The sequence below is a fragment of the Danio rerio genome, chromosome 13 (assembly GCF_052040795.2).
Source record: "Danio rerio strain M-AB ecotype USA chromosome 13, GRCz13ab, whole genome shotgun sequence".
Classification (NCBI taxonomy): Eukaryota; Metazoa; Chordata; class Actinopteri; order Cypriniformes; family Danionidae; genus Danio; species Danio rerio.
The window spans coordinates 39,191,083-39,204,369 of record NC_141033.1 but is presented as its reverse complement, the minus strand read 5'-3'; the positions used below and the strand labels follow the sequence as shown (position 1 = coordinate 39,204,369).

At 39.9% G+C, this 13,287-nt stretch overlaps 1 protein-coding gene across 3 annotated transcripts; it reads left to right on the top strand.

The window, feature by feature from the left end:
* Positions 1–1,440: 1,440 nt before the first annotated feature.
* synj2bp (synaptojanin 2 binding protein) lies at positions 1,441–10,864 on the top strand. 3 transcript variants are annotated; one of them, NM_199917.1, is given in 4 exon segments: positions 1,441–1,613; positions 6,833–6,969; positions 9,454–9,549; positions 9,635–10,864. In NM_199917.1, coding segments are annotated over 4 exon segments (459 nt in total). In that variant the 5' UTR covers positions 1,441–1,549; the 3' UTR covers positions 9,797–10,864.
* The last annotated feature ends 2,423 nt before the right edge of the window (positions 10,865–13,287 follow it).

The window sequence follows — 13,287 nt, the reverse complement described above, 5'->3', positions numbered from 1 at the left end:
CATTCCATAGAGCATTTGATTATCAGAATTTTTATTGTGTTTACCAATTCAATCATACTGTATTAATAACCATGACATCAAGTACAATAATAAAACAATAAAACAATAAAAATTGAATAAAAAAATAAATAATACTAATAATAACAATATAAAAAGCTAATTGGCAAGGCAAAGCCAAGGCAAAATGGTTAAATTACGTACAATTAACAAAGTCCTTATAGTTTCATAGTTTTTACACCTTTTTAAGGTAAACATTTTGTAATGTAGTAATAATATAATTTATGTCACAAAGAAAATTATGTTATGCAAATTATGTGATGAAGAAGAAAGTTGACATTTGTGAATATATTTATATTTAATTTACAAAATTATTTCTATTTCACAAAAATAGCGAAACCCTTTCTATGTTTTTTGGTAGGTTTGTGTTTTACAGTACTGCAAAAATACTTAAAACTGTCTCAGTCAATCTTTGAAAAATTATATTTGATTTACCAAAGTCACACAAGTGGCGATTTCACATTCGTCACATCCATAATGGTGAGATGTTACATCCATAACGACACTTTTTTTCCCCATAAATGCCAAAATTAATTTATTCATTTTCTTTTCGGCTTAGTCCCTTTATTAATCCGGGGTCGCCACAGCGGAATGAACCACCAACTTATTCAGCACTTTTTTTTACACAGCTTATACACTGGATACTAACTACACTGGATCTCTGGATACACACACACACACACACACACACTCATACACTACGGACAATTTTAGCTCACCCAATTCACCTATATCGCATGTCTTTAGATTGTGGGGTAAACCGGAGCACCCGGAGGAAACCCACGCAAACGCAGGGAGAACATGCAAACTCCACACAGAAACGCCAACTGACCCAGCCGAGGCTCGAACCAGCGACCTTCTTTCTGTGAGGCGACAGCACTACCTACTGCACCACTGCGTCACCAAATGCCAAAATGTCAAATAAAACAGTCAATCATTTTTGTTCTAGGGCGGCGCAGTGGCCGGCGCTGTCGCCTCACAGTAAGAAGGTCGCTCTTTTGAGCCATGGCTGGTTCAGTTGGCATGTTCTCCCCGTGTTCGCGTGGGTTTCCTCCGGGTGCTCCGGTTTCCCTCACAAGTTCAAAGACATGCGCTATAAATAAATTGGGTAAGCTAAACTGGCTGTAGTCTATGAATAAGAATGAACGTGTATGGGTGTTTTCCAGTGACGGGTTACAGTGTGAATTTTTGTGTCGAGTTTTTACTGCAAAAACTCGAATGCTGGAATGTTGAAAAACGCTGCAATGTCAGAGGCCACGTCACGACGTAATCTAATTTTAAACCACTGCTGAACTGTTCGCAAGAGCCGACTCCCTGAAGTGACTCGTTATCCAATCACTGCAGTGCAGAGTGAAAGAGTACCGGTGGTGTCCGGTAGGCGGCAGTGGCGGGTACGCTGGATCCCCGGCAGCGTTAGAGGAAGCAGGCGGAGTTTACTGTTTTCAGGAGGGTTTTAGCTGTTCTGGAATAAAAGTGAAACTTTTCCGACATCATGAACGGATCCGCACACAGCGCGCCAAGCGATGTTGAATTCACGCTGAAAAGAGGCCCGGCCGGTAAGTTTATCTCTGTCCTCTGATCTCCTGCACTGTTGGAGCCGCTGAATCGGTTCAGTCCGGCGGTTCGGTGCTGCTGTTCGGCCCGATCTGCTCCAGCGGTAAACCCTGATCTAGCATGCGCCGTGAAGACAGACAGAGAACGCGGATCCGAAAGTGTTCTTCAGACGAGCAGGTCATGTTATCTAGAGACTTTTGTGTGCTTATGGAAGCCAAAGTTCACTCCAGATAAGAAAGTGAAAGATTTATTGCACAAACAGCGTTATGGATTCATATATAAGTTACACACTCGCACACACTGTCTGTTCACCTTATGAGTGTTACTGAAGTTTTTTAGCAGTAATGGATCTGATTCTAGTCCATTAGTTCACATTCAGTTGACTGTTGACTTTGATTAAACTCTTATGTAATGTGTTGGTGTGTGTGACCTCTGTGGGGTCATGGACTCAACTGAACTGACTCCTCTGCACTTTGACTTATATTATGAATAAATGGTTTGATTGGTAAAACCAATAATAGACACATGATGCGTCATCATCAACAGTGTGGGGTCAATTCAGTGGTTAATTGATTCCCGACACGCCCCTTTAAAACTAAACCCACTTTACAGTACTGGAAAGATTGTGTGATTTTTATAATAAACGAGATTCTGGATTTATATTATGTTTAACATGATTATGATAGTACATTAAATTAGGTCAAGACTGTCCACCTGCGTACACTGTGCAATGCATGACTGTGCTAAAATTAGAGCTTGTTTTCTTAATACTCTTATCTGCCAAACATATTTAGCTTATTGTTGTATAAATTAATATAATATTAAAGTCACAATGATATAAAAATGCAAATCTTATTCTAATGGATTTGTTTAATTTAACCGCGCCATGTTTAATATGAAGGACAAGATCTGTCACTGCTTCATGTTATTATGACATTAGATACAGTTTGATCGGCTTCTTACTTGCAAAATACATAAAAGATAATTTTATTAACCTGCAACTTTAAACACAACAATCCTTTTATAAAGTATTTATCTACTGCATAACTTCAACAATTTAACCCTTTCATTTCTTACATTGTACATTAATATAAAATGTACATTTTTACAGTGATATTTTTGGATGTGCATTAAATAGAGACTCTACTCACTGTCTTTAAGAGACAGTTCACCCAAAAATGAAACTTTGCTTTGCTTAATTTGCTAAGAATAATATTATAGAAGTTTTTTTTTTAGCTGAAACTGGCCCTTGTTTACACATAAAATACAAGTCACTCGCTACCAACATATAATGGCAAAACAAAAAGAGTAGCAGTGGCTCCTGGTGTCTCATGAAGATATGACATTTCTTGCAACAATATTACCTTTAAAGTCTCATAAATTTAAAATAAAGTGTTTTAGATGTTAGTATTGTTAGATTTTAGGATATCTATAAGCTAGTGTGCTCCAAAAGAGTGAGAATTCGTGTTAAAAGCCTTACATGCTTACATCTTCTTAGCTTGTCACTTCCACCTAAATGGATCAATGGTTTTATTCACGTCACCTCATACTTCAGTTTCTCATCAAATCATGACCAATCAAATGATCTCTAGTATCTGACATGCCACGCCCCCTTTAAGACTTTTCACACTTGATGCACTTGAGCTCAGCCACTCTCTCTGGCAGAGTGTGTTGCACAAATGCTATTGGCTGTTTTATTAAAGGGGAGGAGCTACAGTGTCTCTCCCTCTTTGTGTTTTGGTTGAAATTACATCAAGCATCAAATAAAAATGCACATTTCAAAGCACTTCTGGGGAACTTTAAAACATAGCCTCGTAAACCCGGCCCTGAACATGTTTATGATAGTCTAAGGTACAAACGCTTTGATGCTTAATAAGGTATGTAAAGAAATAAATCTTATTAAGAAATAAATCAAGATGGTACTTTTATTTATCCTGGATGCTGAAACCTGTAGAGAAAGTTTCAGCTAAAGCTCACACTCCAGACCACTTTGGACTGTGTGCAGAGGCTGTGAGTTAATGTTGAGAGTGTTATAAATAATGTTCAGCTTCTTGCATGAACTGTTCATTTTGCTTAACAAGACATCATTGACGTTTCACTACATCACTACGTTTACATGGACATCAGTAATTGAATTATCTGCCTTAATCTGAATAAGACAATATGATTAAGATGTTTGCATGAGTTGCTTTTTGAATGTTTCATTCATGATCCCATTTGTAATGATTAAATCACACTGAACTGAGCTAAACTGAACTGAACTTAAACACTAAAACCTGAACCACACTGTTCCAGATACTATGACCATTTATGTGAAGCTGCTTTGACACAATCTACATTGTAAAAGCGCTATACAAATAAAGCTGAATTGAATTGAATTTTACATGTTATAGCACATAGTTAAATAACGTCATTGCATCACCACGCAATCCACGTTTCCTCCGGAGTTTCATTTTTAATTGTCAACTTTAACTTCAACTTTAATTTTGTCAAACTGCTGTGTGTATGGACTGTCCTGTCTCAATAATGCGACTAAAATATATGCATACTGCACGTCTTATTTTGATTTCTGTTTAGTTCGATTATGACCTTAATCTGATTAAATTAATCAAGAGTCGCTGTTTACATGGTCGACTCTTAATCAGAGTATCGTCTTAATTGTATGAAAGTTGGATTGTTGGTGTTTATGTTAACGTACTCGGTGTGTCATTAGGAGTCCTAGTTATTCATTTTGTTTTGCCTGTCTATAAGGGCTGGGCAATTAATCAAAAAATAATCGAACTTGACATTTAGAATCTATAATCGATTTATTTTTTGCAGGTCAATTTTTTCAATTACTTTCTTTGTCATGTTTGGATTCATGTGACCCCACTCTGCTCTATTAAAGCTGAATTAGTCTTATTATGATATTATACTCCTGCCAAGGGCACAAATACAGTCCGCCACAGCCACTGCATACCCGCGCACTGAGTATGCAAAAAAATGTACTTGCATGTCACAGCGACACTTGCGCAGGCTTTGTGATTGGTCAGTTTGCTAGTGTGATTTAATTTCAGTTGTTCAGCGTTGGTGTTCAATAAATAATCATAGATGGTTAAGTGTGTGTGTTCAATTATTTTAAAATCAAGTAGTCCACCCTACTTTGAAAAATATCTCTATTAATACTTGCACTACAGATCTAATATGTGAGCATATTTACTATAAAAAACTTGTCAGTGAACTTTGAAAGCAAAAACATAATAAATAAATAAATAAAATTATCGTTCATTAATCGTAATCGAGTTAAAATGTTCAATTAATCGAGATTTAGATTTTAGGCCAAATCGCCCAGCCTTACTGTCTATGTTTTTTTTTTTACTCTCAAAAAGCTGCTTGCCATTGAACTGCGTTTTCTGAATTAGGGCATGGTTTCAGCTTTATTTATTAACTTGTTTAAAAGTCACTGACATTTTGACTGGTCAGAAGGCGAGTGAATAAACAGCAGATTTTAGTTTTTGGTTGAACTGTCCCTTCAAAAGAACTTTCCACTTTAAAAAAAAAGGCTCATTTTAGTACCTAGAAAATAGAAGCTTTTTATTTTTCGTCATCTTAGAACACAATGTAACAACAGAAGTCATGCTTTAAATAGGAAAACTGACTAAACTCTGGTCATTTTTGAGTGAGATGCTATTGATCTAGTCCAGGGGTGGGCAAACTCGGTCCTGGAGGGCCGGTGTCCTGCACAGTTTAGCTCCAACTCTAATCAAACACACCTGCTTGTAGATTTCTAGTGATCTTGAAAACACTGATCAGCTTGTTTAGGTGTGTTTGATTAGTGTTGGAGCTAAACTGTGCAGGACACCGGCCCTCCAGGACCGAGTTTGCCCACCCCTGATCTAGTCTGATTCAATGATTTGTGCTAAGCTAAGCTAAAAATGCTATTGCCAGATCCAGCTGAATGGATTGAAAAATGGTAAAACTCGACCGTTTAAAGGTCCCGTGAAGTGTTTTGAAATGTGCATCTTTTGATCCAGTGTTTGACGTAATTTTGACCGAAACATGTAACATGAAAGTATGTTACATGATGTGGCCCCTCCAGTTTTTAAGAAACAGCCAATTTCCTTTATCACCGCTCTGCCAGTGAGAGTGTAATGTATGTAATGTAATGTGTATTTATATAGCGCATTTATTATGTATGGCCATACACCCAAAGCGCTTCACAATCATGAGGGGGGGTCTCTCCACACCACCACCAGTGTGCAGCATCCACTTGGATGATGCGACGGCTGCCACAGGACAACGGCACCAATGTGCTCACCACACACCAGCTATTGGTGGAGTGGAGAGACAGTGATAGAGACAATTTGGTGGAAGGGGATGATTGGGAGGCCATGATCGTAAGGGCCGATTGAGGGACTTTGGCCAGGACACCAGGGTTACACCCCTGCTCTTTCACGAGAAGTGCCATGGGATTTTTAATGACCACAGAGAGTCAGGACCTCGGTTTAACGTCTCATCCGAAAGACGGCGCCCACTGACAGTATAGTGTCCCCTTCACTTTTTACTGGGGCATTAGGACTCACACAGACCGCAGGTTGAGCGCCCCCTGCTGGCCTCACTAACACCACTTCCAACAGCAACCTAGTGTTCCCAAGTGGTCTCCCATCCAGGTACTGACCAGGCTCAGCCCTGCTTAGCTTCAGTGAGTAACCGGTCTTGTGCTGCAGGTTGATATGGCTGTGGAGTGGCTGAGCTCAAGTGCATCAAATGTAAAGCATCTTAAGGGGGGCGGAGCATTTCAGATACTAGAGAGCATTTGATTGGTCATGATTTGATGAGAAACTGAAGTATGAGGTGACGTGAATAAAACCGTTGATCTATTTGGCCCGAAGTGACAAACTGCAAGCCTTACACGTTTATATTTGTTTTATATATTCTAAACGCAAATTTTGTCAGTGTTTTGGAGCACACTAGCTTATAGATATCCTTAAAACAGACAATACTAATACTAATATCTACAAAACTTGATTTTAATTTCATGGGAGCTTTAACTGTTGCAGTAAAGTTGTCTTCACTATATTCAAAAATAGTGAAGTGTTGCTTTAAGAAATGATGTGCAGCTGGGATCATGTCTGTTTGTGCTCCTTTAGAAATCAGATTAAGGCCTTCAGAACATTTGTCAGGCTCTATTTAATCATGTCAGTAGTTTGTGCTGTGTTTAACGTCGTCTTTTCTCTGCCAGGTCTGGGGTTTAATATAGTGGGTGGAGTGGACCAGCAGTACATGATGAATGATAGTGGAATCTATGTGGCAAAAATCAAAGAAAACGGAGCGGCTGCGCTGGATGGACGTCTGCAGGAGGGAGACAAAATTCTTGCGGTAAAACCACTACATGGTTAACAAATGACTAATGCATAATGCTTGAATATGGTCTATATACTTAACTGTGAATCAATGCTGCCACTTCACTGTACAGCAGTGCAACTGTACATGAGCGATTTACTGGAAATCAATGCTGACTGTATTCCTGTGAACGTCCCTGTTCAGCTTTAATCCACAGCCTCTGAAAAACCATGCAAATTCAGCATTACACACTGCTTTTATGTGATTGTCTTACCCTGACTGAAACATATGGAGCACAAAAATGTTCTTTAATGTACATTTGGGAGTTGGTAGGGATTCCTTAATGGTTTGGCCCACCGGTCATATATTTTTGTTAAAAAATGTAAATCTGTGATCCTGCAAGATAGTAGAGTAATATCTGCTATATTATATTACAGCAACCATTATTCCATCATTATTACAGTGTGTAGCTATATACTCACAGGCCACTTTATTAGGTACACATGTCCAACTGCTCGTTATTGCACATTTCTAATCAGCCAACCACATGGCAGCAACTCAATGCATTTAGGCATGCAGACATGGTCAAGATGATCTGCTGCAGCTCAAACCGAGCATCAGAATGTGGAAGAAAGGGGATTTAAGTGACTTCCTGGGCTGAGTATTTCAGAAACTGCTGATCTTCTGGGATTTTCACGCACAACCATCTCTAGAATTTACAGAGAATGGTCAGAAAAAGAGAAATATCCAGTGAGCGGCAGTTCTATGGGCGCAAATGTCTTGTTAATGCCAGAGGTCAGAGGAGGATGGCTAGACTGGTTCGAGCTGATAGAAAGGCAACAGTAACTCAAATAACCACTCGTCACAACCGAAGTATGCAGAAGAGCATCTCTGAACGCACAACACGTCCAATTTTGAGGCGGATGGGCTACAGCAGCGGAAGGCCACATCAGGTGCCACTCCTGTCAGTTAAGAACAGGAAATTAAGACTACAATTCACACAGGCTCACCAAAATTGGACAACAGAAGACTGAAAAAACATTACCTTGTCTGATGAGTCTCAATTTCTGCTGCCACATTCAGATGATAGGATCAGAAATTGGTGTCAACTGCATGGATCCATCTTGCTTTGTATCAACGGTTCAGGCTGCTGGTGTAATGGTGTTGGGATATTTTCTTGGCACACTTTGGGTCCAGTAGTACCAATTGAGCATCGTGTCATCGCCACGATTGTTGCCGACAATGTCCATCCCTTTATGACCACAGCATCCCTCATCTACTAATCGCTACTTCCAGCAGAATAACGCACCATGTCATAAAGCGTGAATCATCTCAGACAGGTTTCTTGAACATGACAATGAGTTCACTGTACTCAAATGGCCTTCACAGTTACCAGAACTCAATCCAATAGAGCATCTTGGGATGTGGTGGAACGTGAGATTGGCATCATGAATGTGCAGCTGACAAATCTGCAGCAACTGCAACTGATCTCTGAGGAATATTTCCAGTACCCTGTTCAATCGATACCACGAAGGATTAATACAGTTCTGAAGGCAAAAGCAGGTCCAACCTGAAACTAGTAAGGTGTACCTAATAAAGTGGCTGGTGAGTGTAGATATACTGCATATTACAACGCAGACCTAACAAATTGGTACTTTGGAATTTAATACAGTACGAGTTGAAGTAAGATAATAACATTTGTTTTATTTAATTGAAAGTCTTGCCAAATTTCTTTTTAATTTTTGAAAAAACATATATTACTTTAGAGACATTATTTTTAGTAAATGACAATGGGAGGGAAGAACAAATGTTTTCACATATTGTGATTAAAAAATCAGGGTCATTCCACCAAAAAACGTATTTCTATTATGAATTAATGAAAGTGGGTGACACTGTGGCTCAATGGTTAGCATTGTCACCTCACAGCAAGAAGGTCACTGGTTCGAGTCTGGTATGGGTTAGTTGGCATTTCTGTGTGGAGTTTGCATGTTCTCCCCCTGTTTGTGTGGGTTTCCTCCAGGTGCTTCGGTTTCCCCCACAGTCCAAAAACATACACTATAGATGAATTGGATGAATTAAACTGGCCATAGTATTATAAGTGTGTGTTTGTTTGTGAATGAGAGTTTATGGGTGTTTCCCAGTATTGGGTTGTGGCTGGAAGGGCATCCACTGAGTAAAACATATGCTGGAATAGTTAATGGTTCATTCCTCTGTGGTGACCCCTGATAAATCAGAGACTAAGCCAAAGAAAAATTAATGAATGAATTTTACCCCAACATATTAATTTGGGCTATAAATATTTGGACCGTCATCATAAATAGTTTTGATAGATTAGCTCCAGTTTTGGCTTCAGTAAAGACTAATCTTTCTTTTCTTTAATCAAAATGATGTGGTCAAATAAAATAAGTATTCAACAAACCAAACATCAATTTATTTTGTGCTCTATTTTCAAAAGATCACATTTCTTTAAATGACTACTGATATGAAGATGAATGAAGTGTACATTCTGCCTTTGTGTAGATAAACGGCAGAAAGCTGGACAATCTGTCTCACGGTGCAGCAGTGGAGCTGTTTCGCTCTGCAGGAGAGGACGTGCATCTCTGCATTCAGCAGCGAGTAAGTAAAGCCAGCTGAAGACCCTGCTGTACATCACATCACTGAGAACTGCCAATAAATGATACACATCTGCTTCTGTCCACAGCCTGTCCTGCAGAACGGCCCCACCAGCTCTCGTGCCGATGGAGAGTCTTCCTCTGCTTTGGGCACATGGACACTGTTTGCTGTAGTCACTCTGGCCGTTATGACAGCCAGCTTCATCGCTTACAAGCGCTTTCATCCCCGAGGGCCCCGGGGCCCATTTTAACTCATCACATTTTACAGACTAAAGCTTCTCTTTATTTTTTTTCGTAGTTTTTTCCCGAACTGTTCTGCTGAGGGCCCAAAAACATTAAAATGGAAGGGGAAAAAATGGAAAGCCAGTTAATGGAGGGAGAGTTTTTGTTAATTGATTTTTCCATGAAATGACGACACACACATGTAGCTGTAACATGTTTTCACAATTCATTCGGGGATGATCATTGGCGTTTACCCAGAATCCCCAGCATGCCTGATGATGACATTGCACGGTTAAACGAGGGATCTGGACGGATGAGCACTGTGTTGAAATAGGAAGTCTCCGTAAAGTGAACCAGACAGAAGGACTGCAGGCGGGAGATGGAGGCCGAGGTGGAGCAGCAGACAGACCCGCAGAGGAATGGTTTTATTCTTCCAGAGCGCTGGAATGAGCCCGAGGTATAACAGATTATACTTGAGGTGTTCTCAGGTACCTGCTTGTGCAAGAGTATGTTTTAAAGCGTGCATGATGTGGGTTAATTCTTTCTCTTTTTTTTTTTATACTTTAATTTGTCACTCATCCATGTTTGAACATGCTTTTCCATGGCTGTGGAAGTAGTGCTGGGGGAGAGGTTTGGTATCTTTATTTGCAATCAGCACTAGGCCTTGTGTTGTATCTTCTATTCCTCCTTCAGGGAAAAAGCTAGAGGTTGCACTAGTAAGAATTCACAATCAGAATGAAAAACTAGATTTCTTGTTGATGTTGTGTATATGGCTTGTGTTTGTGGAATCGTCTCGTACGTTCATGTTTTTTTGCACCTCTCTTAGCTCGTGCCTTCGCCACATTGAGCTGCTGGTCTCGGTGCTGCTCTCTGTCTGCAAGTTGAGGACCGGCAGCTCCTGCTGTGTCTGACTGTAACGTCTGCTCTGTACATGACAAATGCGTTTTTGTGTTGACAACAGGGTTCTTCTGTAGATCAGTGTGGATCAATCCAAATGTAAAGTCTTCATTCATGAAATGCTCATTCACATTTCACTGTTTAAATAATGTTGGATTCACATGCTTTGTGCGTTGAATAAATCATTTGTTTGAAACAAACTTTTAGGATTGCATCGCTTTCCAGTGTTTGAAACTTGTGTACAATTCATTTCTTTTCGGCTTAGTCCCTTTATTAATTTGGGGTCGCCACAGTGGAACGAACCGCCAACTTATCCAGCATATGGTTTACTTAGCAAATGCCCTTCTAGCTGCAACCCATCACTGGGAAACACCCGTACACACTTATTCACATACATACACTACGAACAATTTAGCTTACCCGATTCACCTATAGCGGCGGTTCATTTCGCTGTGGCGACCCCAGATTAAAAAAGAGACTAAGCCGAAAATAAAATTAATAAATGAATGACTTTACCTGTAGCGCATGTGTTTGGATTTGTGGGGCAAACCAGAACACTAGGAGGAAACCTACTCCAAGACAGGGAGAACATCCAAACTCCACACAGAAATGCCAACTGACCTAGCTGAGGCTTGAACCAGCGACCTTGCTGTGAGGTGACGGCACTACCTACTATGCCACCGTGCTGCCCAATTTATATACAATGTTCTATCAAATGTTCTCTTGCAAAAACCAACCACATTTTTTTAATATCATCATATTTTTTCATAAAAACAAATGAAATCCTAACTAACCTTACAAACTAACCATGGTTTTAGTAGTAAACAAATGGTAATCAATATGCCAAATATATAATATTACAGTAATATAATCATGGTTAACTAAGGAGTAAAACTCTTTCAAACGTATTGGCACTTTATATACACAAATGTTATTCTTTTTATCTTTTGTACAGTTTCAAAATGTTTTTAACGTTATTTCTGAGGCATTGCCCCCTCAGAAAGAGTTTGTGCCCCCCAGTTTTTATAAAGGATTGTTCACTAAAGTATAAAATGGAAAAAACTCACAATAACCGCTCCTTTTAAAGCATTCATGTTGTAGTGTAATTAAAATGCATTCTGTTAAATAAACTTTGGCATTCATTTAGTTGTTCAAGTGTAATACGAGACAAAAGGCCTTTTACTCACACTCGCCCGTCAGTATCGGCAGGATAGCGCAGACGCTCCATTGAATAAAACTGGGGTAAAATAAATGCTCATATTATAAAGACATGGCGGGGAAAAAGTAATTTAATGCAGTGCTTCTAGTACAATCTGAGACCCACTTCACATCGGATATCATTCAGCCAGTGGAGATCGCTGCTTTTTAAAGAAAACAGACCTTAAAAACGTGCAGATTTTTCCTTTGGCATACACATAGATATATATACTGTAAAAGGAACCGTATAAAGTGGAAAAAAACTCACAATAACCGGTCACCGGAAGTTTATAAGTATGGGAACAACACTAGCTAGGCATATATCCATTTATATTCATCTGTCTCCAAATTCTACTGCACCTCAGAATATTACACAGCACCAAAAATGTAAAAATATATATTGAATATATTTAATATATTTTTGTCCACAGCAGACGGCAACTCGCCATGACGCAGATTCCCGAGTCTGTGTTCTCCAATCACTCTTCAGCGCTCCCCATGACAACGAGAAAACAGTGACGTGCCTTGTAAAAATTTGCATATGCATTCCTATAAATCTCGTGTGCTCTCTAACAGCGCTGTCAGTTCGCTCGGTGTTGCTGTTTGTACTTGACCAAGGTGAGTTCAATACCGACGGTACGAGTGGAGCCACGCCAATCTCACGAAGTCCGCTTCGTGAAGCTTCACTCGGGCCCGTCTGTGCTGTAGTTCCTTGTGGTTTACGTACATAAACGTAACATCGCAAGGAATATTACGTGTTTGTTGCTCGAAATGTGCCGCCGAGCAACATCCAGTGATTACTGGCACGGCCTGGCACCCGGTCTTCTTGTGCACTCCCTGGGGCGAGGCGGCCTTTGAGCCCTAGGCAGGGAACAAACAACCCCCGAGGACCCTCAGGGAAACACGGGGGGCCGGTAGTGGGACCTCGCTGCGAGGGTTATGGTGGGTGGGAGTAGCGAGGCCCACTCATCGTCTATTTTAAACTATAGTTTCAAACTTTAGTTTACTATAGTTTGAAATAGACACCATGGTAACTGTTATGATTTAACTTTATGCAAAGAGCTTAGAATGACCAAGAGCAACAGCCCCGGATTCCGCCATTTTGAAGTGAAAGCGATCGGCTGTCGCGATGGAAAGCAGCTGCTTTATTTTTATTTAATTTATTCAAAAAGCGCGGTATTGTTTCCCAAATTGTAGTGTCGCCTCTTGGTGATCCTATGCTCTTTGCCTTTTGTCTGACTGTTGTAATGTTTTGCTTTGTTTTTCAGCTAAGCGGTTGAGCAAAGAAGGACTATTGAAGACAACAGTTGAAGACAACCGCGGGTTATATTCACGAGCGCGCGCGTTATAATGTTTCCGGGTTGTTTTCTGAAAGTTTGTCTTGTTTGCATGTCAAACTAAATAAACTATACTCTTTCTAAACACC